Here is a 25,904-nt window from a genome sequence, read left to right as displayed (position 1 = left end):
AGCACTGTTACCTTCCCACCGGAGTGGTACCTATTGATCTACTCACATTTGCATGTATCCAAACTGCTAGGTTGGCAGAAGCTGGGGCTATCAGCAGGAGCTCACCCTGCTCCCTGGATTTGAACCGCCAACCTTTCAATCAGGAAGTTCAGCAGCACAGCAGTTTCATTGTCCATAGACGCCTCCAAGGTCATGTGGTCGGCATGACTGCATGGAGCACTGTTACCTTCCCACCGGAGTGGTACCTATTGATCTACTCACATTTGCATGTATCCAAACTGCTAGGTTGGCAGAAGCTGGGGCTATCAGCAGGAGCTCACCCTGCTCCCTGGATTTGAACCGCCAACCTTTCAATCAGGAAGTTCAGCAGCACAGCAGTTTCATTGTCCATAGACACCTCCAAGGTCATGTGGCCAGCATGACTGCATGGAGCACTTTTACCTTCCCACTGGAGCAGTACCTATTGATCTACTCACATTTGCATGTTTTCGAACAACTAAGTTGGCAGAAGCTGGGGCTAACAGCAGGAGCTCATTCTGCTCCCTGGATTTGAACCGCCAACCTTTCAATCAGGAAGTTCAGCAGCACAGCAGTTTCATTGTCCATAGACGTCTCCAAGGTCATGTGGCCAGCATGACTGCATGGAGCACTGTTACCTTACCTCGGTATCTATTGATCTACTCACATTTGCATGTTTTCGAACTGCTAGGTTGGCAGAAGCTGGGGCTAACAGCAGGAGCTCACCCTGCTCCCTGGATTTGAACCGCCAACCATTCAATCAGGAAGTTCAGCAACACAGCAGTTTCGTTGTCCACAGACGTCTCCAAGGTCATGTGGCCAGCATGACTGCATGGAGCACTTTTATACCTTCCCACCGGAGCGGTACCTATTGATCTACTCACATTTGCATGTTTTAGAACAGCTAAGTTGGCAGAAGCTGGGGCTAACAGCAGGAGCTCACCCTGCTCCCTGGATTTGAACCGCCAACCTTTCAATCAGGAAGTTCAGCAGCACAGCAGTTTCGTTGTCCATAGACGTCTCCAAGGTCATGTGGCCAGCATGACTGCATGGAGCACTTTTACCTTCCCACCGGAGCGGTACCTATTGATTTACTCACATTTGCATGTTTTCAAATTGCTAGGTTGGCAGAAGCTGGGCTAATAGCAGGAGCTCGCCCTGCTCCCTGGATTTGAACCGCCAACCTTTCAATCAGGAAGTTCAGCAGCACAGCAGTTTCATTGTCCATAGACGTCTCCAAGGTCATGTGGCCAGCATGACTGCATGGAGCACTTTTACCTTCCCACCGGAGCGGTACCTATTGATCTACTCACATTTGCATGTTTTAGAACTGCTAAGTTGGCAGAAGCTGGGGCTAACAGCAGGAGCTCACCCTGCTCCCTGGATTTGAACCGCCAACCTTTCAATCAGGAAGTTCAGCAGCACAGCAGTTTCGTTGTCCATAGACGTCTCCAAGATCATGTGGCCAGCATGACTGCATGGAGCGCTTTTATACCTTCCCACCGGAGCGGTACCTATTGATCTACTCACATTTGCATGTTTTCGAACTGCTAAGTTGGCAGAAGCTGGGGCTAATAGCAGGAGCTCACCCTGCTCCCTGGATTTGAACCGCCAACCTTTCAATCAGGAAGTTCAGCAGCTCAGCAGTTTAACCCGCTGTGCCGCTGGTGGCCAAGGAATACTAATATTGCTATATTGGTTAAGGAAACCCTACTAATTTCATGGGATTACTATAAGCTGAGAGGCGACTCAAAGGCCCACTTATCACCAAGGAGTGAGGTGTCATGGTTTTTGATTTCTGGAGCTCCAAATCCCCATTTAGTCAAGGAAGCGCAATGGAGAAGGAGGCATATCAAACACTCCCGTCCTCTGAGGATGGCAATGGCAAAGCTCCTCCAAAGGAATCCGGCCAAGAAAGCACGAAGAGAGGGAGGCCGTAAATCCAGGCTTGACTTCAAGGCACGTAACAATAACAATGCCAGCAAGGCGTTTCCAGCTCTGATCTATCTCACTGCCTGGATATATCTGTCTCCTTCTCTCAGCCTCTTCCCAAATATACCCTGCTCCTGTGGCACCATTTTAGGGCGAGAGACACATCCTTTTTGCCACCTTGGCCTTCCCCAAACCTCTGTTTCCATGTTTCCAACCAGTAGTAACAAAGTCTGGAGTGACTGAGATGGAAACCTTTGCTTTCTTCCTTTTGGGAACTAACCCTGGTGGCACGATGGCTTAAACTGCTGGGCTGCTAAAGTTGTGGACCGAAACGTCGCAGGTTTGAATCCGGGGAGCGGTGTGAGCTCCCGCTGTCAGCCCCAGCTTCTACCAACCTAGCAGTTCGAAAACATGCAAATGTGAGTAGATCAATAGGTACCGTTCCGCTGGGAAGGTAACAGTGCTCCATGCAGTCATGTCAACCACATGACCTTGGAGGTGTCTACGGACAACGCCGGCTCTTTGGCTTAGAAATGGAGATGAGCACCAGCCCCCAGAGTCGGACACGACTGGACTTTGTGTCCTTTGTGAATTCCCCACTCCGGTGGGAAGGTAACGGCTCTCCATGCAGTCATGGTGACCACATGACCTTGGAGGTGTCTACGGACAACGCCGGCTCTTTGGCTTAGAAATGGATATGAGCACCAACCCCCAGAGTCAGACATGACTGGACTGAATTTCAGGGGAAAACCTTTACCTTTACCTTATCTTCTTCCTTTCAGTTGTTCCAGTAAGATCATGCAAAAAGTGGGCCCTAGAAATAATATCATATGAAAGCTGACTGGCACAACCTGGAGATCACAACCAGACACAGTGAAGACATCTGCCCTTGTGCTGTGCTACTCTGCTGCTGAGTAGGCATGCCCGGTGTGGAACACATCTCACCATGCTAAAACAGTGAATGTGGCTCTTAATGAGACATGCCACATGATCACAGGGTATCTGCGCCCTACACCACTGGAGAAATTACACTGCTTAGCCGGTATTGCACCACCTGACATCCGTCGGGAAGGAGCAGCCAATAGTGAAAGGACCAAGGCAGTGACATCTCCAACCCACCCCCTGTTTGGGTATCAGCAAGCATGTCAACGACTTAAATCAAGAAATAATATTCTAAGATCTACAGAGACACTCGCTGGAACACCTCAGCAAGTGAGAGTCCAAAAGTGGCAGGTTCAAACCCAGCACCTCAAATAATTGCTGATACCAAACGAGAGCCTCCCCCCTGGGCACACAGAAGACTGGGCGACTTGGAAGGCGGTGAACAGACTGCGTTCTGGCACCACGAGATGTAGAGCCAACCTCAAGAAATGGGGCCACAAAGTGGAATCCACGGCATGCGAGTGCAGAGAAGAGCAAACCACTGACCGCCTGCTGCAATGCACCCTGAGCCCTGCCACATGCACAAGGGAGGACCTTCTTGCGGCAACACCAGAGGCACTCCAAGGGGCCAGATACCCGTCAAAGGACATTTAATCAACTATCAAGCTTGCAAACTTTGTGTTTTGTTTGTTTGTTTGTTAAAAAAATGCAACGCAACTGTTTGGTCTGCTCCTGACATGATAAATAAATAGCAAGATCATGGCCTACATTGGGACAGTTGATATCCAATTTCGTGTGGGCATACATAAGCTGATATCCTACATTGTCCAGCCTATGCTGGACAATGTAGAGCGTGCAAAAAATTGATGATAATAATAATAATAATAATAATAATAATAATAATAAGTTATAACCCACCACCATCTCCCCAAAGGGGACTCGGAGCGGCTAACATGAGGCCAGGCCCAAAATAATACAACATAATAAACAATAACGAAATACAACATAACAAAATATGAAATAATGAATAAAATCTACAATATAAAGCAGCATAATAAAATCAGACAGAGAGGCACTCTCAAACTCTACTGTGGGTTGCATATATGAGAAATGTCAGGCTACGTCCCATAGCCAAACACTGAATGATGGCACCTTCTTCCAAAATCTAAAGGGCAGGTGATGTCCGGGATTGTGGCGCAGCTGGCTGAGTGTCAGCTGCATTAAGATCACTCTGACCAAAAGGTCATGAGTTCGAAGCCAGTCCGGATTGGAGTGGGTTTCCAACCAATTGTGTGTAGCCTGTTGTCGACCTTTGCAACCCAAAAGACAGTTGCATCTGTCAAGTAGGAAAATTAGGTACCACCTTAAAGTATGGGGAGGCTAAATTAACTGATTTATGAGGCCATAAAGAAGACTCCAGCAAAGCATTCCAGCCGGGAAGCATGCGGGGAATGCGGAAGTGCTTCATCAGCGTCGCAGATGGATGATGAAAGCGACAGCTCCCCTGGCGGCCAGAAAAAGTTAAATAGCCTTTGTCTATGTCTGTATATGTTGTATGTCAAAAATTGGCATTGAATGTTTGCCATATATGTGTACACTGTAATCCGCCCTGAGTCCCCTGCGGAGTGAGAAGGGCGGAATATAAAAGCTGTAAATAAATAAAAATAAATAAATGTCGGCACCCTGCTTCAGGCTGTTGCCCATCACCAGATGCATCTCTACTCCTCCATGGTCTCCAACAGTTACTAGGAGTACTTTGCAGAGCATGGAAGAGAATAACAACCTCTGCAATTATGAAAAAGCGGGCATGCAGGCCTAAGGTGGGTTTACGTATGCATATGTTACTAACAGGATGGCAGAGAGAGTCATCGCACAACATGGCAATCTGTCCTCACGTTTGGAGAGTGCCAAGATGCCACATTCTGTGCTCTTTCCTCATGGCATCATCAGGGTGGCACATGATATGTGAACATGACACATTAGATCAACCCCCAACCCACTTGGCTCACCTGTAAACCAAAGAGTCATCCAAGGAGCTGTTGTATTGGATCTGGTACATACGGATGCCAGGGATGTGCCGCTCAGAGGGCCAATGGATGACCACCGAGGTGGACGTCAGATCGGCGGCGACAATCCTCTTGTCCAGGTGGTTCTTGGTGTCATTGGCACCGGATTTGGAGGAGGTGGTGATGTCGGAGGAGCCGGGGTCAGGTTCCTTCATGTGGGCAGTGTTGTTGACGAGCAAAGGGAGGGGGACGATGCAGATTTCGACAGGGGCGGTGGCCTCTCCAGCCGCATTGGAGGCAATGCAGGTGAAGATGCCGTTGTCCTTCAAGGTGGTGATGAGGACATCCAAGGTGCCGTTGTCGTAGACCGTGGCCCGGGTTGTGTTGTGGATCAACTTGCCATCGGGTGCAATCCAATGGATGGAGGGCTCTGGGTCCCCCACGGCTTTGCACTTGAGGCTCACCCCTTGTCCTTCCATGATGAACGCCTTGGTCGCGTATTGGCGGGTGATGAGCGGAGGTTCGCAGATGAACTCTTCTTCGGGGATGGACCAGAAATACTTGTCCATCAGGTGCTCTGGAGATGCGCAGGTCTCCAAATCGTCCTCTCGCGTTAACCTCCGGAGCCAAAGAAGCTCACAGTTGCAGTGCAAAGGGTTGCCTCCAAAGCTGATGGTCAAGGAAGAAGGGTGAGTCCCACGGACATTGGCCAGCACTTGAGCCCTCAAGAAGAGGTTGTCTGGGGGCAGCTTCTGGAGCCGGTTGGAGGTCATATCTAACCTCACCAGCTTCTGGAGTTGGGAGAAGGTGCCCTCGGCAATGTGGTCAATGAGGTTGTGGTCCAGCGTGAGGGTGTTGAGGCTCACCATTTGCCCGATGGCTTCCCATGGCAGTGTCTCCAGATTGTTGTAAGACAGATCCAGGTCTTCCACGGTGGAGAGGAACTCGTTGAAGGAGGATGCCTCGATGTTGTTGATCTGGTTGTTCCCGAGGATGAGGTGCCGGAGGTTGCTCAGCCCTCGGAAGTGCTCGTTCTTCAAGGCGGCCAAGCGGTTGCTGTTCATGTGCAGGGCCCGTAAGGCACGCAGGTCGGAGAAGGCGAAGGGCATGATCTGGCTGATGGTGTTGCGGGAGAGGGTGAGGTGCACCAGGTTGGTCATGTTGGAGAAGTCCTTCCGGCGGATGACGGTGATGAAGTTGTCCGTCAGGCGCAGCTCCACCGTGCGCCGGTCGATGGAGAGCGGCACAAAGAGGAGGCCCGTTTTGGCACACAGCATGGTCAACGTCGGGGAGATGTTCTGGCAGATGCAACGGCCGGGGCAGTGCTGAGCTTTCGCCATGGTGCCAAGCATCAAAAGAGGCAGGAAAAGCTTTTCCATGGTACTGGCACACACCGTACCAGTGGAGGCCCTGCCGAGAAGAGAAAAACAAGTCAATTAGCATGACCATAACTCCGGGATGGTGGTCACCTCCCTCCCATGGCTATTGAAGGGCCACAGCAATGCCCTCTGAGGCTGGGCAGAGGAGCCTTTGGATGTCACACAAGGTGTTAGTAACTAGAAGATGATAAAGAAAAATGATGTCCACATAACCTTGAGTATCATACATGTATACACAATAATATATTGTCAGTGATCTTGGCAATGACTGACAAGATATTATTTTCATCTATGCTGATGATCGTGCCATCACCGCTCAAGCAGGGAGCTTTGAGATGGTAGAACAGAAGCTCTCCGAAGCTCTAGGTGCTCTTACTGCTTATTACAGGGAAAACCAGCCAATGCCTAATCCATCTAAAACACAGACATGTGGCTTTCACCTTAAGAACAGACAAGCATCCCAAGCTCTGAGGATTATCACCTGGGGAGGAATCCCACTGGAGCATTGCAGCGCACCCAAATACCTGGGAGTCACTCTGGACCGTGCTCTGACCTACAAGAAGCACTGCCTGAACTTCAAGCAAAAAGTGGGTGATAGAAACAATATCATACGAAAGCTGACTGGCACAACCTGGGGATCACAACCAGACACAGTGAAGACATCTGCCCTTGTGTTATGCTACTCTGCTGCTGAGTATGCATGCCCAGTGTGGAACACATCTCACCACACTAAAACAGTGGATGTGGCTCTTAATGAGACATGCCACATTATCACAGGGTGTCTGCGCCCTACACCACTGGAGAAATTACACTGCTTAGCCGGTATTGCACCACCTGACATACGCTGGGAAGTGGCAGCCAATAGTGAAAGGACCAAGGCAGTGACATTTCCAGCTCATCCTCTGTTTGGGTATCAGGCAGCAAGTCAACAACTTAAATCAAGAAATAGTTTTCTTAGATCTACAAAGACACTCGCTGGAACACTCCAGCAAGCGAGAGTCCAAAAGTGGCAGACTCAAACCCAGCACCTCAATCCGTGGGTGATACCAGATGAGAGACTCCCCCCTGGACACACAGAAGACTGGGCAACTTGGAAGGCGCTGAACAGACTGCGCTCTGGCACCACAAGATGCAGAGCCAACCTCAAGAAATGGGGCCACAAAGTGGAATCCACGACATGCGAGTGTGGAGAAGAGCAAACTACAGACCACTTGCTGCGATGCAACCTGAGCCCTGCCATATGCACCATAGAGAACCTTCTTGCAGCAACACCAGAGGCACTCCAAGCGGCCAGATACTGGTCAAAGGACATTTAATCAACTACCAAGTTTGTAAACTTTGTGTTTTTTTATCTGTTTGTTTGTTTTGTTCTGTTAGAAATGTAATACAATGGTCTGGTTGCCCCTGACATGATAAAATAGATAGATAGATAGATAGAGATAGATAGATAGTGATCCTGGCATGAAGAGTCTTTTCATTTCCAAAACTACTATATTGTCAATGATCAGTAGCCTTCCCAGCACAAGGAATTTTTGTTAAGACTGGAAGACCCCTCTTGAATGACCTTTACAAAGACTTACATGCCAATTGCTCCCCGGATCATAAGTCACACTTTGAACTCACTGAGAAGGAGTCTTTTCCTTCCTTCCCGAGATCCCGGTGCAATTAAACTTTTGATCGTTTCCTGAAGACTCCTTTAAGGTTCATGCCAGGCGGCCTCTCCACATACACAACAAACACATGTCCCCAGTTATCCCCCAAGACAAGACTAGAAAAGAAATTGTGACATTTACATGCAATACTTGGGAAAATACTCCGGAATTACATTTGGTTTCTCCCATGTTAGTTTAATTATTCATCTTCACACAGGAAGATGAAATAGTTGGAGGATATGCACTTCTATTCCAAGCTATGGTTGGATATCAAGTTTAGCCTGAAGAAGAGAAGACTGAGAGAAGACATGATAGCCATGTATAAATATGTGAGGGGAAGTCATCGGGAGGAGGGAGCAAGCTTGTTTTCTGCTTCCTTGGAGACTAGGACGCGGAACAATGGCTTCAAACTACAAGAGAGGGGATTCCATCTGAACATGAGGAAGAACTTCTCCACTGGGAGAGCTGTTCAGCAGTGGAACTCTCTGCCCCGGAGTGTGGCGGAATCTCCTTCTTTGGAGACTTCGAGCAGAGGCTGGATGGCCATCTGTCGAGGGTGCGTTGAATGCAATTTTCCTGCTTTTTGGCAGAATGGGGTTGGACTGGATGGCCCATGAGGTCTCTTCCAATGCTATGATTCTATGATTCTACCATCCATGTCATTGATAATGTTTGGAGACTCTATGGATGACCCTCCACCTAAATCTTGACACACCATCTGCATTGGTTTTATGTAAGTGTGGAGCAGAATTATATGAGATGGAGTGCGACAAAGTAGAGACCTAAACAACTCCCCAAAAATCTTCTGTTTGGAAAAGATCTTGGAGTCCTTGTGGACAACAAGTTAAACATGAACCAACAATGTGATGCAGCGGCAAAAAAAAAGCCAGTGGGATTTTGGCCTGCATCAAGAGGAGCATAGTGTCTAGATCCAGGAATCTCATGCTCTCCATGCTCTATTCTGCCTTGGTTAGACCACATTTGGAATACGGTGTCCAATTCTGAGCACCACAATCGAAGGAAGATGTTGACAAGCTGGAATGTGTCCAGAGGACAGCGACTAAAATGATCAAGGATCTGGAGAACAAGCCCTATGAGGAGTGGCTTAAAGAACTGGGCATGTTTAGCCTGAAGAAGAGAGGGCTGAGAGGAGATATGATAGCCATGTATAAATATGTGAGAGGAAGTCATAGGGAGGAGGAGGGAGCAAGCTTGTTTTCTGCTGTGCTGGAGACCAGGACGCAATGGAGCAATGGCTTCAAACTACAGGAAAGGAGATTCCACCTGAACATGAGGAAGAACTTCTCCATTGGGAGAGTTGTTCAGCATTGGAACTCTCTGCCCCAGAGTGTGGTGGAGGCTCCTTCTTTGGAGGCTTTTAAAAAGAGGCTGGATGGTCATCTGTCAGACGTGCTTTGAATGTGAGAACAAGCCCTATGAGGAGCGGCTTAAGGAGCTGGGCATGTTTAGCCTGAAGAAGAGAAGGCTGAGAGGAGATATGACAGCCATGTATAAATATGTGAAAGGAAGCCACAGGGAGGAGGAGGGAGCAAGCTTGTTTTCTGCTTCCTTGGAGACTAGGACGCAATGGAACAATGGCTTCAAACTACAAGAAAGGAGATTCCATCTGAACATGAGGAAGAACTTCCTGACTGTGAGAGCTGTTCAGCAGTGGAACTCTCTGCCCTGGAGTGTGGCAGAGGCTTTTAAACAGAGGCTGGATGGCCATCTGTTGGGGGTGCTTTGAATGTGATTGTCCTGCTTCTTGGTAGAATGGGGTTGGACTAGATGATGGCCCGTGAGGTCTCTTCCAACTCTAGGATTCTATGTATTCCACCATCGAAGTCTTTGATAGTGGCTTGGATTATAACTTGGAGACTATATGGATGACCCTCCACCTAAATCTTGACACACCATCTGCATTGGTTTTATGTAAGTGTGGAGCAGGATTATATGAGATGGAGGGTGACAAAATAGAGACCTAAACAACTCCCCCAAAATCTTCTGCTTAGAAATGATCTAGGAGTCCTTGTGGACAACAAGTTAAACATGAGCCAACAATGTGATGCAGCGGCAAAAAAAAGCCAATGGGATTTTGGCCTGCATCAAGAGGAGCATAGTGTCTAGATCTAGGGAAGTCATGCTCCCCATGCTCTATTCCACCTTGGTTAGACCACTTTACCTGGAATATTGTGTCCAATTCTGGGCACCACAATTCAAGAGAGATGTTGACAAGCTGGAATGTGTCCAGAGGAGTGCGACTAAAATGATCAAGGATCTGGAGAACAAGCCCTATGAGGAGTGGCTTAAAGAACTGGGCATGTTTAGCCTGAAGAAGAGAAGGCTGAGAGGAGATATGATAGCCATGTATAAATATGTGAGAGGAAGTCATAGGGAGGAGGGAGCAAGCTTGTTTTCTGCTGCGCTGGAGACCAGGATGCAATGGAGCAATGGCTTCAAACTACAGGAAAGGAGATTCCACCTGAACATGAGGAAGAACTTCTCCACTGGGAGAGTTGTTCAGCATTGGAACTCTCTGCCCCAGAGTGTGGTGGAGGCTCCTTCTTTGGAGGCTTTTAAACAGAGGCTGGATGGCCATCTGTCAGGGGTGATTTGAATGCCATATTCCTGCTTCTTGGCAGAATGGGGTTGGACTGGATGGCCCAGGAGGTCTCCTCCAACTCTTTGATTCTATGATTTTAGGTGAGGTCTGACCAAAACACAATAGAGTGGGACTATAATTCCATCCGTCTCAACGCTATACTCATGTTCAGTGATTTGAATGCAATATTCCTGCTTCTTGGCAGGGGGTTGGACTGGAAGGCCCATGAAGTCTCTTCCAACTCTAGGGTTCTATGTATTCTGCCATCCAAGTCATGGATAGTGTTTGAAGGCTTGGATTATAACTTGGAGACTCTATGGATGACCCTCCACCTAAATCTTGACACACCATCTGCATTGGTTTTATGTAAGCGTGGACCAGAATTATATGGGATGGAGTGGGACAAAGTAGAGACCTAAAAGACTCCCCAAAAATCTTCTGCTTGCAAGAATGGCTTGAAGGAGACATCCAAACGCGAAGCTGAACTCTTCTTGAATATCATCAACATACGGCTGACTCTCCACCCTAATCTTGACATACTTTCCCCTTTGCCTTTGTGTGAGTGTTGAGTAGAACTGGAATGGAGTTGGATGAAGATGAAGTGGAGATGGAGAAGGACCCCCAGAATCCCATACTTGGAAGAACGGCCCAATGGAAATGCCCAACCTGTCTCCTGGACTTTCCAAAAACCAAGGATCTGGAGAGCTCTGTCTCCCGGCTCCGTGTCGTGACGCCGCCAAGCCACCGCTGCGGTTGTGTTCCCTGCCTGTTCAGACGCTTGGCTTTGTCTGCCTCCTGGAGAGAGTGCCACGAGCAGCGGCACGCCATTGTGATGGCAGGGGCGTCAAAGCGCCCAGACGAGGGGAGAGGCTCCTTGCCTCCTACCCGGGCAGCTATTAATACCCTGCCTATTATGCTGCCGGATGACTGAGGTCCCTCTTGGTGATGAGGCATTCAGCGATGCACCGCCTCTCCCACAAAGGCCGGCTGCCTCACGCTCCTCTGAAGAGCCCTTCACCCACCAGCCGTTACCTTGGGAGAAGGATGCTCTCCTTGAAGCTGGAGGATGAGGAGCAGGCACTTGGGAAGGCATTGCAACCATGGTCGTCGTGCGCCTTCATGTCGCTCCCTTATTGCGATGACAATAAAGTGACTCTGTCGTCGGCTTTTCTAGGGCTCAGAGTGTGACTTATCCAAGGTCATTGATTGGTTTCTGTGGCCAAGCGAGGAATTCAACCTCAGTCTCCAAGTTTCAAGTCACTGTCAATGATTTGGATGATGGAATGGAAGGCATGCTTATTGCTTATCCAATTTGCAGACGGCAATAAATTGGAAGGGATAGTCATACCCCAGAGGATAAAAATCCTAGAGTTGGAAGAGACCTCGTGGGCCATCCAGTCCAACCCCATTCTGCCAAGAAGCAGGAAAATTGCATTCAAAGCACCCCCGACAGATGGCCATCCAGCCTCTGTTTAAAAGCTTCCAAAGAAGGAGCCTCCACCACACTCTGGGGCAGAGAATCATAGAATCAAAGAGTTGGAAGAGACCTCATGGGCCATCCAGTCCAACCCCATTCTGCCAAGAAGCAGGAATATTGCATTCAAATCACCCCTGACAGATGGCCATCCAGCCTCTGTTTAAAAGCTTCCAAAAAAGGAGCCTCCACCACACTCCGGGGCAGAGAGTTCCACTGCTGAACAGCTCTCACAGTCAGGAAGTTCTTCCTCATGTTCAGATGGAACCTCCTTTCTTGTAGTCTGAAGCCATTGTTCCATTGCATTCTAGTCTCCAGGGAAGCAGAAAACAAGCTTGCTCCCTGTGGCTTCCTCTCACATATTTATACATGGCTATCATGTCTCCTCTCAGCCTTCTCTTCTTCAGGCTAAATATCCCCAGCTCCTTAAGCCGCTCCTCATAGGGCTTGTTCTCCAGACCCTTGATCATTTTAGTCGCCCTCCTCTGGACACATTCCCAGCTTGTCAATATCTCTCTTGAATTGTGGTGCCCAGAATTGGACACAATACTCCAGGTGTGGTCTAACCAAAGCGGAATAGAGCATGGGGAGCATGACTTCCCTAGATCTAGACACTAGGCTCCTCTTGATGCAGGCCAAAATCCCATTGGCTTTTTTTTGCCGCCACATCACATTGTTGGCTCATGTTTAACTTGTCTACGAGGACTCCAATATCTTTTTCACACGTCCTGCTCTCGAGCCAGGCCTCATCGTCCCCCATTCTGTATCTTTGCATTTCGTTTTTTCTGCCTTTAGTGGGTTTCTGTGGCCAAGCAAGGAATTGAACCTCAGTCTCCAAGTTTCAAGTCACTGTCAATAATTTGGATGATGGAATGGAAGGCATGCTTCTTGCTTATCCAATTTGCAGATGGCAGTAAATTGGGAGGGATAGTCATACCCCAGAGGACAGAATCATAGAATCCTCGAGTTGGAAGAGACCTCCTGGGCCATCCAGTCCAACCCCATTCTGCCAAGAAGCAGGAAAATTGCATTCAAAGCACCCCCAACAGATGGCCATCCAGCCTCTGTTTAGAAGGAGCCTCTACTATACTTTGGGGTAGAGCAGTGGTTCTCAACCTGTGGGTCCCCAGATGTTTTGGCTTTCAACTTCCAGAAGTCCTAACAGCTGCTAAACTGGCTGGAATTTCTGGGAGTTGTAGGTCAAAACACCTGGGGACCCACAGGTTGAGAACCACTGGGGTAGAGAGTTCCACTGCTGAACAGCTCTCCTTACAGTCAGGAAGTTCTTCCTCATGTTCAGGTGGAATATCCTTTCTTTCTTGTAGTTTGAAGCCATTGTTCCATTGCGTCCTAGTCTCCAGAGCAGCAGAAAACAAACTTGCTCCCTCCTTCTCCATATGACTTTTCCTTACATCTTTATACATGGCTATCATGTCTCCTCTCAGTTTTCTCTTCTGCAGGCTAAACATGCCCAGCTCTTGAAGCCGCTCCTCATAGGGCTTGTTCTCCAGACCCGTGATCATTTTAGTCGCCCCAAGTGAACTACACAGGATCCAAAATGAACTTCACAGTTTGGCTCATTTGCCAAAAGGAACAAAGTGAATATGCATCAATAGGAGCATAGTGTCTAGATCGAGGGAAGTCATGCTTCCCCTGCTCTATTCCGCTTTGGTTAGACCACACCTGGAATATTGTGTCCAATTCTGGGCACCACAATTCAAGAGAGATTTTGACAAGCTGGAATGTGTCCAGAGGAGGGCGTCTAAAATGATCAAGGGTCTGGAGAACAAGCCCTATGAGGAACGGCTTAAAGAGCTGGGCATGTTTAACCTGAAGAAGAGAAGGCGGAGAGGAGACATGATAGCCATGTATAAATACGTGAGAGGGAGGAGGGAGCAGGCTTTGTTTTCTTCTGCCCTGGAGACTAGGAGTCAATGGAGCAATGGCTTCAAACTACAAGAGAGGAGATTCCATCTGAACATTAGGAAGAACTTCCTGACTGTGAAAGCTGTTCAGCAGTGGAACTCTCTGCCCCGGAGTGTAGCGGAAGCTCTTTCTTTGGAAGCTTTTAAACAGAGGATGGATGGCCATCTGTCAGGGGTGATTTGAATGCAATTTTCCTGCTTCTTGGCAGGGGTTGAACTGGATGGCCCAGGAGGTCTCTTCCAACTCTTTGATTCTATGATTCCTCCCAGTCTTCTCTTGTGCAGGCTAAGCATGCCCAGATCTTTAAACCGCTCCTCATAGGGCTTGTTCTCTAGACCCTAGATCAACAGTGACAAATGCAAGATACTCCACTTTGGCAGAAAAAACGAAATGCAAATATACAGAATGGAGGACAATGCCTGGCTCTATTAGATTTATGAAGTAGCAACGAAAATAATTTTATGGTTGGGGGTCACCACAGCATGAGGAACTGGATTAAGGCTTCGCGGCATTAGGAAGGTTGAGAACCACTGAACAAGAGTATAGTGTCGAGACGGAGGGAAGTTATAGTCCCACTCTATTGTGTTTTGGTCAGACCTCACCTAAAATCATAGAATCAAAGAGTTAGAAGAGACCTCATGGGCCATCTAGTCCAACCCCATTCTGCCAAGAAGCAGGAATATTGCATTCAAATCACCCCTGATAGATGGCCATCCAGCCTCTTTTTAAAAGCTTCCAAAAAAGGAGCCTCCACCAAGGCAGAGAGTTCCACCGCTGAACGGCTCTCACAGTTGGAAGTTCTTCCTCATGTTCAGATGGAATCTCCTCTCTTGTAGTTTGAAGCCATTGCTCCATTGCGTTCTAGTCTCCAGGGAAGCAGAAAACAAGCTTGCTCCCTCCTCCTCCCTGTGGCTTCCTCTCACTTATTTATACACGGCTATCATATCTCCTCTCTGCCTTCTCTTCTTCAGGCTAAACATGCTCAGCTCTTTAAGCCGCTCCTCATAGGGCTTGTTCTCCAGACTCTTGATCATTATAGTCGCATTCCAGCTTGTCAATATCTCTCTTGAATTGTGGTGCCCAGAATTGGACACAATATTCCAGATGTGGTACAACCAAAGCGGAATAGAGCATGGGGAGTATGACTTCCCTGCATCTAGACACTATGCTCCTATTGATGCAGGCCAAAATCCCATTGGCTTTTTTTGCCGCCACATCACATTGTTGGCTCAAGACAGTGTCCAGTTCTGGGTAAAGCAACTCAAGAAAGAGATGGACAAGATGGAATGTGTACAGAGAAAGAAGACGGACAGGGTCAAATATCTGAAAGCCAAGCCTTATGAGGAGCAGCTTGGGGAGCTAGGTATCGCCCCAAATATATCGGCAGGGAAGAGCAGCCGCTGTCAGTGTCACCCCCATGATCCCAGTCGTAGTCTTCACAGAGGGTTATGAGCCCTCCCCAGAGCTCTCTGAAACCAACACTTCGCTCACCGGAATTTTTATTATTTTGATCCCAGTCTAGAACTATCATTACCATCCTCTTATATGTGCTTTAGAAGGAGCTCTCCTTTTGATTGTGTTTCGCTTTTTGCAGACAGCAGAGGGAAAGCGGCTGCGGCATGAAAGAATGCACCAGACAGACATCAGCACAATAGAGTCTTCTTTGGCGATAAAGAAGGGGCCAGACAGGGAGAAGGACTTGGCAGTGATCCCAGGTGGAAAGAGGCCGGAGAGAGAGAGAGAATAACCGCGTTTCCATCCTCAGCTCTGAAATATAGGACGTTTTGCTGGGAGAAGTAAACTCCTGCCAATTCAAGGGCCAGAAATGTATGAGTGGCCCATATGCATGTCACTCACGTCTGGGTTACTCAAGAAGGGGCACCTCACCTGAAAATAATCCCCTCTCCAAGATTAGCTGTTCCTTCCTTCCATGAGCCCCCTCTTTCCCCTTCAAAGGAAATAATAATGGAATGGGGAAGGTGTTGAACTCATATTGGCTGCTCTTTTCTCCCGCAAAGGTTACAGAATGAAATATGGAACGGGGGTCTTTCACCTGGAGCCAAGGCACAATGGAAGCAAGCAATGGAATAATGGCTTCAAACTACAAGAAAGGAGATTCCATCTGAACATGAGGAAGAACTTCCTGAGTGTGAGAGCTGTTCAGCAGTGGAACTCTCTGTTCCGGAGTGTGGCAGAGGCCCCTTCTTTGGAAGCTTTTAAACAGGGACTGGATGGCCATCTGTCGGGGGTGATTTGAATGCAATATTCCTGCTTCTTGGCAGGGGGTTGGACTAGATGGCCCATGAGGTCTCTTCCAACTCTTATGATTTTATGATTCTGTTCATGACAGGTGGATGCCATTCAGCTGCAAAGGTCTAATCGACTAGCTCAGAAGAGATGCTCAGGCCCATAGCCAGGATTTTGATTCGAGGGAGGGGGCTGCGTTTGATTCGGGGGGGGGGGGGGTGAATCTGTGTGAGAGAGGGTCTACCCTTGCAAACCTTTTGTATCATTACCCCAATACTCCCATGCCAAGCTATTCAACCTTAGCAGACTGAAAGCTAAAATCAAGGTTACAACAACATCTGTGATAGAACTCCAGTATGCTGATGGCAACGTCGTCTGTGCACATTCAGAAGAAGATCTACAAGCCACTCTAAACACCTTTGCAGAAGCATATGAGAAGATTGGCCTGTCATTGAACATTGAAAAAACCAAGGTTCTGTTCCAGCAGACACCAGCCAACCCCTCTCCAATGCCAGTGATACAGCTTAATGGTGTAACATTAGAAAATGTTGATCATTTCCACTCCCTTGGCAGCCACTTCTCCACCAAAGTCAACATCGACACCGAAATACAACCCCGCCTGAGCTCTGTGAGCGCAGCATTTTTCTGAATGAAGCAGAGAGTGTTTGAGGACCGGGACATCCATAGGGAGACCAAGGTGCTTGTCTATAAAGCTATTGTCCTCCCAACCCTGCTATATGCCTGCGAAACGTGGACTGTCTATAGACGTCACATGCAACTCCTGGAACGATTCCATCAGCGCTGCCTCCGGAAAATCCTGCAAACTCTTGGGAAGACAGGCGGACAAACGTCAGCGTGCTGGAAGAAGCAAAGACCACCAGCATTGAAGTGATGGTCCTCCGCCATCAACTCTGCTGGACCGGCCACGTTGTCCAGATGCCCGACCACCGTCTCCCAAAACAGTTGCTCTACTCCAAACTCAAGAACGGAAAACGGAAAGTTGGTGGACAGGACAAGAGATTTAAAGATGGGCTCAAAGCCAACCTTAAAAACTCTGGCATAGACACTGAGAACTGGGAAGCCCTGGCCCTTGACAGCTCCAGCTGGAGGTCAGCTGTGACCAGCAGTGCTGCAGAATTTAAGGAGACACGAATGGAGGGCGAAAGGGAGAAGTGTGCCAAGGGGAAGGCGTGTCAAGTCAACCCCGACCGAGACCTGGAAACCCTCACTGTGAAAGAAGATGCAGAGCAAGAATAGGGCTCCACAGCCACATACGGACCCACAAGAATATTGGAAGACAATCATCCTCGGAAAACGAGGGATCGCCTAAGTAAGTAAGTACCCCCATGCATATGGGATATATTGAGCATGGTGATCAGATCATGATATGAATAAACATAACAGTTTAAATAATGTACCAGTAAAACCTTCTCGTGGACCACCCTGAGAATTTCGGGGGGGGGGGGGCTGAAGCCCCTCAAGCCCCCCCCCCCTCTCCGGCTACATGCCTGCTCACAGCTGTAAGGCTTTTTGTTGCTTGTAGTAGCCGTTTGCTGGCAGCAACGTCTTGAAATAGAGCTACAGCCAGTATCTTGTTGATGACCTTCGTGCGTTGAACTACGTGTTTTGGACATTGACTTGGGCATTTGGTGAGACACTCTGTTATTTGGCTTCGTGGAATGGATATTTGGACTACTCTCTTGCTTTGAGCCTCTGCTTGTAGTGATTACTGTTGTGATTTCTGAATTGCCTCTGATTATCCTGGTTGCATCTCTCGACAGATAGGAAAGGGACTGGAGCCAAGGCACAAGGGAGGTGTCTCTGGCTGCTCTTCTCTCCTTTCCAGGCCAAAACCATGGCAATGGGAAAGAAAGGAGGAAGGGGCTTCCAGCAGCCCTGGGTCCAAGCCATGGCAGAGCTGTGCCGGGCTGCTCTTCTCTCCCTCAAGGGCCAAAGCATGGAATACAAAGGGAAGGTCTCTCACCAGCCACTGAAGCCAAGGGCACAATGGAGCTGTACCAGGCTGCTCTTCTCTCCCCCAAGGGCCATAACATCGAAAATGAAGGGAAGATCTCTCACCACCCACTGAAGCCAAGGGCACAATGGAGCTGTACCAGGCTGCTCTAGAGGAGGAAGATAGATAGGAAGGAAAGGAACTGGAGCCAAGGCACAAGGGAGGTGTCTCTGGCTGATCTTCTCTCCTTTCCAGGCCAAAGCCATGGCAATGGGAAAGGAGGAAGGGGCTTCCAGCAGCCCTGGGCCCAAGCCATGGCAGAGCTGTGCCGGGCTGCTCTTCTCTCCCTCAAGGGCCAAAGCATGGAATACAAAGGGAAGGTCTCTCACCAGCCACTGAAGCCAAGGGCACAATGGAGCTGTACCAGGCTGCTCTTCTCTCCCCCAAGGGCCATAACATCGAAAATGAAGGGAAGATCTCTCACCAGCCACTGAAGCCAAGGGCACAATGGAGCTGTACCAGGCTGCTCTAGAGGAGGAAGATAGATAGGAAGGAAAGGAACTGGAGCCAAGGCACAAGGGAGGTGTCTCTGGCTGCTCTTCTCTCCTTTCCAGGCCAAAGCCATGGCAATAGGAAAGGAGGAAGGGGCTTCCAGTAGCCCTGGGCCCAAGCCATGGCAGAGCTGTGCCGGGCTGTTCTTCTCTCCCTCAAGGGCCATAACATCAAATATGAAGGGAGGATTTCTCATCAGCCATTGAAGCCAAGGGCACAATGGAGCTGTACCAGGCTGCTCTAGAGGAGGAAGATAGATAGATAGATAGATAGATAGATAGATAGATAGATAGATAGATAGATAGATAGGAAAGGAACGAGCCAAGGCAGAAGGGAGCTGTCTATGGCTGCTCTTCTCTCCTTTCCAGGCCAAAGCCATGGCAATGCAAAGGAGGAAGGGGCTTCCAGCAGCCCTGGGCCCAAGTCATGACAGAGCTGTGCCAGGCTGTTCTTCTTTCCCTCAAGAGCCATAACATCGAATATGAAGGGAGGGTCTCTCACCAGCCACTGAAGCCAAGGCACAATGGAGCTATACCAGGCTGCTCTTCTCTCCCTCAAGGGCCAAAGCATGGAATACAAAGGGAAGATCTCTCACCAGCCACTGAAGCCAAGGGCACAATGGAGCTGTACCAGGCTGCTCTAGAGGAGGGAGGAAGATAGATAGATAGATAGATAGATAGATAGATAGATAGATGATAGATAGATAAGGAACTGGAGCCAAGGCACAGGGGAGGTGTCTCTGGCTGCTCTTCTCTCCTTTCCAGGCCAAAACCATGGCAATGGGAAAGGAGGAAGGGGCTTCCAGCAGCCTTGGGTCCAAGCCATGGCAGTGCTGTGCCGGGCTGCTCTTCTCTCCCTCAAGGGCCAAAGCATGGAATACAAAGGGAAGGTCTCTCACCAGCCACTGAAGCCAAGGGCACAATGGAGCTGTACCAGGCTGCTCTTCTCTCCCCCAAGGGCCATAACATCGAAAATGAAGGGAAGATCTCTCACCAGCCACTGAAGCCAAGGGCACAATGGAGCTGTACCAGGCTGCTCTAGAGGAGGAAGATAGATAGGAAGGAAAGGAACTGGAGCTAAGGCACAAGGGAGGTGTCTCTGGCTGCTCTTCTCTCCTTTCCAGGCCAAAGCCATGGCAATGGGAAAGGAAGAAGGGGCTTCCAGCAGCCCTGGGCCCAAGCCATGGCCGAGCTGTGCCGGGCTGCTCTTCTCTCCCTCAAAGGACATAAAATTGAATACAGAGAGAGCGTCTCTCACCAGCCATTAAACCAAGACACAATGGAGCTGTCCCAGGCTGCTCTTCTCTCCCTCAAGGGCCAAAGCATGGAATACAAAGGGAAGATCTCTCACCAGCCGTCGAAGGAAGCCAAGGCACAATGGAACTGTACCAGGCTGCTCTTCTCTCCCTCAAGGGCCATAACATCGAATATGAAGGGAGGGTCTCTCACCAGCCATTGAAGCCAAGGCACAATGGAGCTGTACCAGGCTGCTCTTCTCTCCCTCAAGGGCCATAAAATGGAATACAGAGAGAGGGTCTCTCACCAGCCATTAAACCAAGGCACAATGGAGCTGTACCAGGCTGCTCTTCTCTCCCTCAAGGGCCAGAGCATGGAATACAAAGGGAAGGTCTCTCACCAGCCACTGAACCTAAAGGCACAGTGGAGCTGTACCAGGCTGCTCTAGAGGAGGAAGATAGATAGATAGGAAAGGAACTGGAGTCAAGGCACAGGGGAGGTGTCTCTGACTGCTCTTCTCTCCTTTCCAGGCGAAAGCCATGGCAATGGGAAAGGAGGAAGGGGCTTCCAGTAGCCCTGGGCCCAAGCCATGGCAGAGCTGTGCCGAGCTGCTCTTCTCTCCCTCTGAGACCAAAACAATGTACTTTCGAGCAGGAACATGGCGCTCCCACTAGCAACCTGCGCGGAGGACCATTATATCCCATCCAGAGCAATGTAGGCTCTCTTGCGTGAATCATGTGTTCTTAAAATATATATGAATCAACCTACAAGTCTCTTTTATTTTTAAAGAGCTCCTCGTCTGAAGGCAAGCGCATCACAGGTAGGAGGGCCCTCGGTTAGCCAGTTTTGTCACCAAAGGCTGAGTGGGCTTAGGACTGACCTTTCCAAAAGGGAAAATATTACGTTGTTTTTATTAACTACTTCGCCGTTTTTTTCGATCAAGTCCTTTATTTTTTTACGCACGGCATTTAATGCCGGCCCCAATGGGCTCTTTCTGAACCCAAAGTAGGAAAGGTGGAATATATGAATATTTTAAGTGTATAAATAACACCGACCTATTTCATGGAAAAGGGAAACGTAGCACTGTCTTGTCTCTCAAACTGAGAGCAAAAGGAGCCGGGTGAATAATGCCAAATCCTTCGTATCCTACGATCACCAGCTTCACATTCTCTTTACTCCAGATGCTTAATTTTTACCATGGCACCCAGTTATTCAAAGTGGTAGCTCAGAACTTCTCAACTAATGTTGAGAAAAAATTTCCAACTATTTTCCATGTCAGATCTTGGAAATAAGACTTCAGATGGACTACAGATCCCTTAAATCCTTCAGCCATCATAGTTCATTTTCTGGCTAGACTACTGCAATTCAAGCCATGTGGGGCTGCCCTTGGAGGCAACTCAAAACCTTCAGCAAAATGGGAACAGCTAGACTGCAACAGCTTATAGAAACTCTGCTGCATGACACTGTTGGTTCGTGTTCAGCTTGTGATGTAGTAAGACACAATAATATTATTCTAAGTGGTACCCAGTTATTTAAAGTGGCAGCTCAGAACTTCTCAACTGATGTTGAGAACAATTTTCCAACAATATTCCATGTCAGATCTTGGAAATAAGACTTCGGATGGACTACAAATCCCTTAAATACTTCAGCCACCATGCTTAGCCATCATAGTTCATTTTCTGGCTAGACTACTGCAATTCAAGCCATGTGGGGCTGCCCTTGGAGACAACCCAAAACCTTCAGCAAAATGGGAACAGCTAGACTGCAACAGCTTATAGAAACTCTGCTGCATGACACTGTTGGCTCATATTCTGCTTGTGATGTACTAAGACACAATAATATTATTCTAAGTGGTACCCGGTTATTTAAAGTGGCAGCTCAGAACTTCTCAACTGATATCTCTAGTACAATCTTCCATGTCAGATTTTGGAAATAAGATGTCAGATGGACTACAAATCCCCTAAATGCTTCATGGTCCATCTGCCAGGTCATTTTCTGGCTAGACTACTGCAATGCAAGCCATGTGGGGTTGCCCTTGGAGACAACTCAAACCCTTCAGCAAAATGGGAACAGCCAGACTGCAACAGCTTATAGAAACTCTGCTGCATGACATTGGCTCATGTTCAGCTTGTGATGTACTAAGACACAACAGTTCATTTTCTGGATAGACTACTGCAATGCAAGCCGTGTGGGGCTGCCCTTGGAGACAACCCAAAACTTTCAGCAAAAACAAAACAAAACAAAATAACCAAGAAACTCTGTTGCATGACACTGTTGGCTCATGTTCAGCTTGTGATATATACTAAGACACAATAATATTATTCTAAGTGGTACCCAGTTATTTAAAGTGGCAGCTTGGAACTTCTCAACTGATGTCTCTAGTGCAATCTTCCATGTTAGATCTTGGAAATAAGACTTCAGATGGACCATAAATCCCCTAAATCTTTCAGCCATTATGACCAGCCATAATAGGTCATTTTCCGGCTAGACTACTGCAATGCAAGCCATGTAGGGCTGCCCTTGGAGACAACCCAAAACTTTCAGCAGCAGCAGCAGCAGCAGCAGCAGCAGCAGCAGAAGAAGAAGAAGAAGAAGAAGAAGAAGAAGAAGAAGAAGAAGAAGTTCTGCTGCATGACACTGTTGGCTCATGTTCAGCTTGTGACGTACTAAGACACAATAATATTATTCTAAGTGGTACCCAGTTATTTAAAGTGGCAGCTCATAACTTCTCAACTGATGTCTCTAGTATAATCTTCCATGTCAGATCTTGGAAAGCAGACTTCAGATGGACTACAAATCCCCTAAATCCTTCAGCCATCATGCTTGGCCATAATAGGTCATTTTCTGGCTAGACTACTGCATTGCAAGCCATGTGGGGCTGCCCTTGGAGACAACCCAAAACCTTCAGCAAAATGGAAACAGAAACTCTGTTGCATGACACTGTTGGTTCATGTTCAGCTTGTGATGTACTAAGACACAATAATATTATTCTAAGTGCTATCGTATGATATTGTTAAAAAACAAAGTATGGATTGTTGATGTCGCAATCCCAGGTAACAGGAGGATTGCAGAGAAACAACTGGAAAAGCTGACACAATATGAGGATTTAAAGATCGAACTGCAAAGACACTGGCACAAACCAGTCAAGGTGGTCCCAGTGGTGATCGGCAAACTGGGTGCAGTGCCTAAAGACCTTGGCGTGCACTTAAACACAATTGGCGGTGACAAAATTACCATCTGCCAGCTGAAAAAGGCCACCTTACTGGTATCTGCACGCATTATTTGCCAATACATCACACAGTCCTAGACACTTGGGAAGGGTCCGACGTGTGATCAACAGCCAGCAGAGTGTCTGATGTGGATTCATCTTGTTGTGTTTCAAATAATAATAATAATAATAATAATAATAATAATAATAATCTTTATTTCTACCCCGCTACCATCTCCTCAGTGGGGACTCGGTGCGGCTTACATGGGGCCAAGCCCGGACAAAATAATAATAATAATAATAGTTGTTGTTGTCACCATTTGATAAAGAAGCTTAGCTTCGATCCCCTCCTCAATCTTTAGGGCTTTGAGAGAGGGAGATAAGAAGCCATCATCCCTTGTTGCACCTTTGCCTCTGCTTTTTTCTGGAGCACAAGGCAGCCATCCATCTGCTGACCTTCAGGTGGTTGCTTCCCTCCCGTCGCTCCCTTCCAGATGGGTTTTTCCGCAAGAGCCGGCAGCGGCTTCTGCTGACTCAGTTCCCCGGGGAGCCTGAGTCGGAGATGCGGCAAGAGCTGCCAGGCAGCCACAATGTTCACGGCTGAAGCCACAGCGTCGAGCCAGAGTTGCACAGCATGTTTGCATCCGGTGCGTCGCTCTGGGTCCTACGGGCCAGGGTCCATCCCGAGAGCGGAGTGCATCCCTGCATCCCGGGGTGCCGGCTGTCAACACGAATGACGGGATCCCGAAAGATCTGCCCCAAAGAGACGAAAGATGACAAGCGCTTGATGCCACGCGGTGGAGTGTGACACGATTGTCACCATGCCTGGAAGAACGGCAGGAAAAATGGCAGAAAGATGGGAGGCAGTTGGCTCCTGTTCTGCAGATTGGCACCACTTTAACAGCCATGGCTCCATGCGATGGAATGATGGGATTTGTAGTTTTGTAAGGTGTTCTGTGTTCTCTGTCCCAGAGTGCTGGTGCATCACCCAACTACAACTCCCAGGATTCAAAATCTGGCACCACTTTAACAGCCATGGCTCCATGCGATGGAATGATGGGATTTGTAGTTTTGTAAGGTGTTCGGTGTTCTCTGTCCCAGAGTGTTGTGCATCACCCAACTACAACTCCCAGGATTCAAAATCTGGCACCACTTTAACAGCCATGGCTCCATGCGATGGAATGATGGGATTTGTAGTTTTGTAAGGTGTTCGGTGTCCTCTGTCCCAGAGTGCTGGTGCATCACCCAACTACAACTCCCAGGATTCAAAATCTGGCACCACTTTTCCCACCGTGACTGAATGGGATGGAATGATGGGATTTGTAGTTTTGTAAGGTGTTCGGTGTTCTCTGTCCCAGAGTGCTGGTGCATCACCCAACTACAACTCCCAGGATTCAAAATCTGGCACCACTTTAACAGCCATGGCTCCATGCGATGGAATGATGGGATTTGTAGTTTTGTAAGGTGTTCGGTGTTCTCTGTCCCAGAGTGCTGGTGCATCACCCAACTACAACTCCCAGGATTCAAAATCTGGCACCACTTTTCCCACCGTGACTGAATGGGATGGAATGATGGGATTTGTAGTTTTGTAAGGTGTTCGGTGTTCTCTGTCCCAGAGTGCTGGTGCATCACCCAACTACAACTCCTGGGATTCAAAATCTAGCACCACTTTAACAGCCATGGCTCCATGCAATGGAATGATGGGATTTGTAGTTTTGTAAGGTGTTCGGTGTTCTCTGTCCCAGAGTGCTGGTGCATCACCCAACTACAACTCCCAGGATTCAAAATCTGGCACCACTTTAACAGCCATGGCTCCATGCAATGGAATGATGGGATTTGTAGTTTTTTTAAGGTGTTCAGTCTTCTCTGTCTCAGAGTGCTGGTGCATCACCCAACTACAACTCCCAGGCTTCAAAATTCAAATCTAAACTGCAGAACGATTTGTAGTTTCATGCCACTCTTTGGCAGAGAAGGCGAAAGACCCTTGCACCACTACAACTCCCATCATGCCATCCCATTCACTACATCCCATCATGCCAAACCGCATTAATTTAGCAGTGCAGATGCACCCAAAGGATTCTCTTGATTGTCATAACCAATAATGGGAATTCTTCAATTTGCTCTTTTGGTGACTATAGATGCCAAGTTTTTGAATGAAGACTTATGGGATAAATAATTTTTTTTAGCATGAGGATGATGATGATGATGATGATGATGATTATATATTATTGTTGTCATTTCCAAAATGTACACATCATAACATAGCTACTGGGAGAAATAGTTTTGTAAGACTTTTAACCTGGGAGTTGTAGTTTCACCAGGTTGTCAGCCTTCTGTGCCAAAGCGAGCTGGTCACTCACCAAACTACAACTCCCAAGATTCCATAGCATCCAGCGGTGGGTGTTAATGCGAAGTCAGACAACATCCATTCAATGGCGTTTGGCCTGGGAGTTGTAGTTTCACCAGGTTGTCAGCCTTCTATGCCAAAGCGAGCTGCTCACTCGCCAAACTACAACTCCCAGGATTCCATAGCATCCAGCGGTGGGTGTTAATGCGAAGTCAGACAACATCTATTCAATGGCGTTTGGCCTGGGAGTTGTAGTTTCACCAGGTTGGCAGCCTTCTATGCCAAAGCGAGCTGGTCACTCACCAAACTACAACTCCCAGGATTCCATAGCATCCAGAGGTGGGTGTTAATGCGAAGTCAAACATTATCCATTCAATGGCGTAGAATCATCCTAGTATTTAGCTGCGTTGAGTCCCCTTTGGGAAGGGCAGGACATTAGCACAGCAGGCTAATTGTTGCCAATTGAAAGACTGACAGTTCAAGCCTGGTT

At 48.2% G+C, this 25,904-nt stretch overlaps 1 protein-coding gene across 1 annotated transcript in view; it reads right to left on the bottom strand.

The window, feature by feature from the left end:
* LOC137095500 (leucine-rich repeat and fibronectin type III domain-containing protein 1-like) overlaps nt 1–25,904 on the bottom strand; it is a 178,549-nt gene that overhangs the window by 11,747 nt on the left and 140,898 nt on the right. Inside the window, exon 2 of the mRNA XM_067462244.1 lies at nt 4,842–6,248. Coding sequence (XP_067318345.1) covers nt 4,842–6,217 — 1,376 coding nt within the window. The 5' untranslated portion in view covers nt 6,218–6,248. The remainder of the gene's footprint in view (nt 1–4,841; nt 6,249–25,904) is intronic.

The sequence above is a fragment of the Anolis sagrei genome, chromosome Y, assembly GCF_037176765.1.
Source record: "Anolis sagrei isolate rAnoSag1 chromosome Y, rAnoSag1.mat, whole genome shotgun sequence".
In the NCBI taxonomy this organism is placed as follows: Eukaryota; Metazoa; Chordata; class Lepidosauria; order Squamata; family Dactyloidae; genus Anolis; species Anolis sagrei.
Note: the sequence above shows the minus strand (reverse complement) of the source record. Positions and strands in the feature narration are given on the sequence as shown.